Source organism: Gymnogyps californianus, chromosome 3 (assembly GCF_018139145.2).
Source record: "Gymnogyps californianus isolate 813 chromosome 3, ASM1813914v2, whole genome shotgun sequence".
Taxonomy (NCBI): Eukaryota; Metazoa; Chordata; class Aves; order Accipitriformes; family Cathartidae; genus Gymnogyps; species Gymnogyps californianus.
The window spans coordinates 73,341,677-73,347,676 of NC_059473.1; the positions used below are offsets into that span (position 1 = coordinate 73,341,677).

Below are 6,000 nucleotides of genomic sequence, written 5' to 3' on the forward strand. Positions count from 1 at the left end.
CAGTATTTCAGAATAAACAGCCCGAGGAAATCTTTACTTCTACTTGGACATGGCAAGTTTTGAAGGATAAGGCTCCACTGTGCAAATGAACATATAGCAGAAATGCCTGAGCCAGTCGAGGCAGCACAGATTTGAGATCAAGCCAAGAGGTGACATGAGACTGCCAGACTAGGCTGGATGCTCGTTCATACTCATGTCATATCCTGCTTGTGCATCTGGTCGTGCAGCAGTCATTCCTCTTGGCTCAGCTCTGTGCTGGGCAGACATGCTCAACGCACACTTGTTTTGCTGTTTTTTGTATTTTCTTCCCGCACTGGATCACCTCGTCCATTGTATTCTAAAGATGGAGTAAGTCAATATTAGGTAGAGAACCAGTAATAAACAATAGAATAAACAGTGACTCACAGTACGTTACCATTAGTTGCTGACATTAGCTCCCCTATGCACATACAGTTTTTTGCTTGTCTTGCTTGGTAGCATATTCACAGAAGTGTTCCTCAGTGTTTTGTGTTAGTGTAGGCCTTTCTTTTGAAGGTGTCTAATGGAGCACTCGCAAGTGTGCTGAAGCTTCTCTTTGAAATTTCTTTCGTTATAAATGTAATTACTCACGGAAGATATGAGTGTTACATAAAGGTGAGGAAAAATCAAAATTCAAACGTGACTGCGTACAAACCCAATATATAAATATCTGCTTCTATCCTTATACATACATATAAATTTTTTCCTTCCCCCAGAAGTCACTTTATCTGTGAAAAATAGACTGCCATCATTGCCAGCAAACTTGAAGATATGTATTGAAGCCTTTGCTCATTGATTTTAATTAGAAGTGCCAGCTCTCTGTCTTCCATGGAAAGCCGAGGCAGCTTTGGTAATGAGACCCTGGCAGTTGCGACCATGAGTGGGAAGTGGCAAAAGCCCACCCAGATGCAGCTGAGAGGATTAACAGGAATTCTGAGGATGTTTTCACTGCAGCTTCTCATCAGGAAATGAAATAAGGCATGGCTTGTTCCTGGAAGCTTTCAGTTTATCCTAAAGTATTTTATTATATCTCTAAGGTAAAGCCTGGCCCCACTGCATCAAGGAACGTTTTGGCACTGATTGCAGTGGGGCCAGGACATTGTTTCCTTCCCATTTACGACATTCCAGAGTAGATTTGTCTTTCTCTAGATGTCAATGAACAAATGAACTCTTCAATATGAGAGGTAAAATGGAACATTTTTAACTGAACCATGCTTTGTGGAGGCACAAGTAACAAATTGGACTCTTGTTACTCTGTTATCATCAAGTTTCTTGGAAGGAAAAGAGCACTGAGCAAGTCAGTGACTCTGTGACAAAATGAATGCTTTTTAAAATTCTTTTCTATGTACAGAATTAAATCTTGATTTCCCTTTACATGTCATAGTTTCAGTTTATAATCAGAATGAAGCTTCCAAACTAGTTATATTCAGCTAGTTAAAATAAGCTCTTCCCTTCCTTCTTCCTTGGAAAATGACTGTAACAAACAACTTCATGGGATTCCTCTCTGTCTGAATAGTTTCCAAGATAGAGTTTACTGTCTAGAAAGAAAAGATTTCTGGGAGGAGTGAAAGGACAGCCCAGACCAAACAATCTGACTCACCTCTCTAAAATATTCTCTAAAAAAAGCTTTTCAGAGAAAAACTGAACTTTATCATTCTTCACTCAAAACTGGTATCTTTGTTTCTTATAATTAGATGTTCTTTGATAAGAATGTTATTATTTGCTAATATGGATTGTGGATTTATAATGTCCTTAAGTATGTAGCTGTGCTATAAATGTTTGTTAATATAAGCTTCACCTATACTGCCATGTTATGCATAAGCCTAACCCCTCAAGACGTGCTAATTTGCACTGAGACTCCATTTCGGATCAAGTTAAATAGTGTATTTGGCAGGGACATCCAGGTGTAGCTTAGGTACTGATGCCAGGGCCAAAACCCTACATGTAATATTATATATTTAAAAAACCCATAATACATATTTTTCAGAAAAAAAATAGAAAAAAATATAAATGGAATATAAACAGGAAGTTTAATGTTGGTGTGTTTTCCCTACAGCATTCAAATGCCTATTTTTTTCCATTAAAGAGCTTTGCAATCACAGGAAACGAACAGTAGAGCTAATTAAGAAGGCCTGCTGCAAAAGGTGATCAAGATCAGGCAGTGGTAAAGAAAATTCACCACCATGGAAGTTTTTAGTTTCACTGTTGTTACCTAAAGCTGCTGAGCACGTAGGGGTAAAGTGGCTGGAATCTTTTTGCTTATCTATTCAAACTGATAAGCAGCTGAAGTCATTCCAATGGACTCCTTTGTTATGCCCAGGTAGCTCCAAAATGCTAATTGCTTCCCAGATTTTAAAAGGTACGGTCCTTGCCTTGAGAAAGTAATTGACTGAAAGTAAATATTTTAGTCTAGAGCTTGCTCTAAGCTCCACTGAAAGACATATTGTCAAGTGAGAGCTAATAAACTAAGCTGAATTTCTGATCAAAACTTCCATTCCTTTTTGTCTCTGATGCTGCCAGGTACGAAGTTTTGGTATTGTCACTCCAGCTGCCAAATGCCTTTAAGGTGTTTGGTAATAATTTGACATAGTACGTGCTGACATCTTTGTGGATGCTAATTATTTTACACATGTGGCTCTTCTTAATGAACAACAACATATGAAAACTCCCATTGTGACAGATGTCTTTATTTAAATTTATTTAATTAAAGCAGGATTAAGAAGTAAACAGACTGAGGGAAAAATAGGAGATGAGGGTACATAAGCAAAAGTAATAAAGTGTATTTAAAAACAAATCTACTGAGGGTTACAACTATCAGCTTTTACATACAATTCGCGTAGATTTCAATAAAAGCACAGAATGACTCTTCTTATATCAGTAGAGTTAAAAGACTGCCAGCATTGCAAAGGATTTGTTTCATTAAAACCCTGATTCGCTTGCGCCTTCTTCATCCACAGATCCTAAAACAGAGGGATTCTGATCTCCTTCCCCAAATCTGACGCTGTTGCCTCTGTTTGTGTTAACGTACTTGTGTATCATGCTGTAATACTGCTCTTGCGAATTGGAGGGAAACAACAATGAAATCCTCCGCCAGTCTTCATTGCTGGGAGTCTGAAACGGTGCTGGGTCAGTGGCTTCAAAAAAGCAATTCACATTTATTTCTGCCAGCCTGGTTGCATGCTCTTTAGCCTTGATCTTAAAGAGCTCCCGTTCCTTTTTCGAGTAAGTTTTCCTGAACTTAAGCTGAAGATAGCTAACCGGGGAGCGACAGCGGCTGACACATGTTGAAATCAGTACCACAGTCACGATGATGACTATCAGGAGCCATCCCATCAGCTTGGAAAAGAGATAGATGGGTTAACAGTCATTTTGCATGGTCATATGTAGGAGTATAGAACTTAACATTGAAGAAGACATGAAAACGGTAAGCAAAGACACCGTGGAGTGCCTGTAACAGTCTGCTCACTGCGGAAAGAGAGGATCCCATGCGCACAATTCAGCCAGCCTTACAGAGCTTCTGCACCCCTGAGCTGATCTTGCTGGATTGAGGATGAATACCAAAAAAAGAGAAGGTGGAGTGAAGTTCTTTCCTCAGCTATATCCAGCTTTCTTAACTTTAAAGGCACGATACTGACCAGCAGTTTCTGTAGTTGTGGTCAGGTTTACAGTACAGAGGGTGCAGAATCACTGTGTCCACCTCTGGTGCTGTGCATTAGACCTCCTGCTGATGTGTTTTATCTGTTCTTGGAAAGTACCTCCTCTCCCTGATGCCTGAGCCTGCAAAAAATAGCCAGTTGCCACAGCACCCAGGAAAAGTTGTGTCCTGTATGTTTTGTAGGCAGGACACGGATTTGGCTATCGAATACAGGAATTCATTCTTGTTTTATACATGATTTTAACATCCCTAGATAAGTCTCAGAGGCCCCACCTAAAGCAGGTGTCCTAGCAGATGCTAGTCCCTCCAGTACCCAGTGGTACTTAGCTGGAAGCTCCAGGCAGAGATCTCACAGCATCCTCTTTCACTTCAGGCTGATTGTTTTCAAGTGAAAAACATTGAGTGCTAAAGAAAAATGAGTTTGTGTTCTTTTTGGTTCTTACTTTTGTTGAAAGTAGGTCAGATATTAAAAAAAATGGTCAGTAATAAAAATGCTCTCACACTTTTTCTGGTTTTGTTTGACAGGTTTGGGTTTTTTAGATTTCATTGCAATATCAGTAACAGTCAGTCTTCCTTGATTTTGCTCCTTTCTTACCCTATCTGAATTCAATGGTATGGAGTTTGCCCCTTTTCAGCCGCCTTCTTGGAGGAGCGGCATGCTAAATATTTAAAAAATGTAAACACTTTTTTTGTTTTAATAAGCATTTGTACTAAACAGGAACTTATAAAAATCCAAGTAATTATAATCTCTTATAAACTTAACTCCATTAACCAGCCTTAATGTTTTCCTGAGAAAAAGTGATAAAACCTGATTTTTCTACTGGAGTTAAGATGATGACCAAACAAACCTAGAAACAAAATTGGAGTGCTGCCAAAAGTTGCGGGTTTCATTTTACTCCAAACAAAAAAATCCACCCACAAGTGCTATTTTTTTGATCATGCAGTTTGCCTTCAGCACAAGAACACTTTAACAAGACAGATATATATTTTAACTATTCTTCTAGAATACAAGTGTGAAATTATTAATAGGTTCAAGTGTTGAGATTCATAGTCAAACAAACTGTCCTTATTTGTTTCACTTACCAGTTCTCTGTTGCAAGGAGACATCAGCTTCACCTCTATTCGTGACCTCAGCTTCCCCTCAGCTAATGTGTACTTACAAAAGTTTGAGGAATTTAGAGGGGTAAGAGTGGAAAAAGAGAAGAACTTGCACTGTGCCTAAGTTAAATGAGAAGAAAACTTGCTGTGGGAAGTCCTGGTCTCTAGGCTGGTTCCCTGCCCAGCTTTGAAAGAGGTTTTGTAAGTGGCAGTGCCAAACAATTGCCACGCAAACAGGCAAAACCAGAAGATAGCACAAATATACACTTACTACCTTTCTGTTAGTGCTTTTTTGCTAACAAATTTTTGCTAATCGTGTACTTTTGGTAGTTGTATAGCGTGAGAGAGAAGGACTGCTTACAGTCCCCAGCAGGCACAACCATGCATTGAGCAGCCAGGGTTGAAGTCTGTAGGGTGAAGAGAAGAGCGGTGAGGCTTTACCTGGGACTGTGCCTGAAGGCTGAGGAATTCACCCGATATCTTCTCTGATAACTTCTCATCGCAGGGTATTTTGGCCAGCAGCTTGTGGCACTCTTGTCCTTTATCTTGACACACGAAGTTCTTTATCAGGCCATTCCCGCTGGCCGCGCACTCGTAGAAGCTGGCTCGGAGCAGGGCCACCGCCATCCAGGTGAGGGGGGCCACCAAGGCTCTGGCTGTAATCGACACCAGCACGGGGCAGTGGCGGGTGCAGGTTCCCCGGGGGCAGAAGCCGCAGCGCTTCTCCGGAGGGCAGCTGCCTGTCAGCAGGTGCCATGTCCTGGCGTTCACCATGCAGCCAAGCAGAAAGAGGATGAAGGCAGGCACTATGAGGAAGACGGAGCCGTACAGCATGTTCCCAGAATTGCAGGGGCACTTGAACACCACAGAGGAGAAGATGTGCTCGCTGGCAGCTGTCAGTAGGGACACAATGCCGTAACCCAGAACGGTCTGGTGGCGGATGCAGAAATCCAGTGCCCTGTGTAACGTATCCATTTTCTGCCTCCCCTTACTTTGAGGAGAGTGAAGTCTCAGTCAGAAAAAGAAAAGAGAAAGACAAGTTGTTCTGAAGCTCCCACGGCTTAGAGAAGCTCGCAGAGCTTTCACTTTCTGTTGGTGGTGGTGGTGCAGTGAGACACAGAAGCAGCTCTCCTTAGAGGAAACAGAAGAGCACGAGCTCACTGCATGGCGTCAAGGACAAGTGGACACCACAGTGGAAACCCATCCCAGTAATCAACATCAACCCAGCA

General features: G+C 41.4%; 1 protein-coding gene across 1 annotated transcript; it reads right to left on the reverse strand.

Moving 5' to 3' along the window:
- Positions 1-2,937: 2,937 nt before the first annotated feature.
- Positions 2,938-5,746, reverse strand: CALHM6 (calcium homeostasis modulator family member 6). The gene is made up of 2 exons (XM_050892979.1): positions 5,213-5,746; positions 2,938-3,354 (listed from the first exon to the last, which is right to left on the reverse strand). The coding sequence occupies exons 1-2, from the start codon at positions 5,744-5,746 to the stop codon at positions 2,938-2,940; spliced, it is 951 nt and encodes a 316-aa protein (XP_050748936.1).
- Positions 5,747-6,000: the final 254 nt, after the last annotated feature.

What these genes read in the sequence shown, in the direction of transcription:
- CALHM6 (XM_050892979.1), bottom strand. Translation starts at nt 5,746, where the DNA reads ATGGATACGTTACACAGGGCACTGGATTTCTGCATCCGCCACCAGACC. An exon ending in GCCTTCAGGCACAGTCCCAG is followed by an intron (nt 3,355 to 5,212) that starts GTAAAGCCTCAC and finishes CTCTTTTCCAAG; the next exon opens with CTGATGGGATGGCTCCTGAT.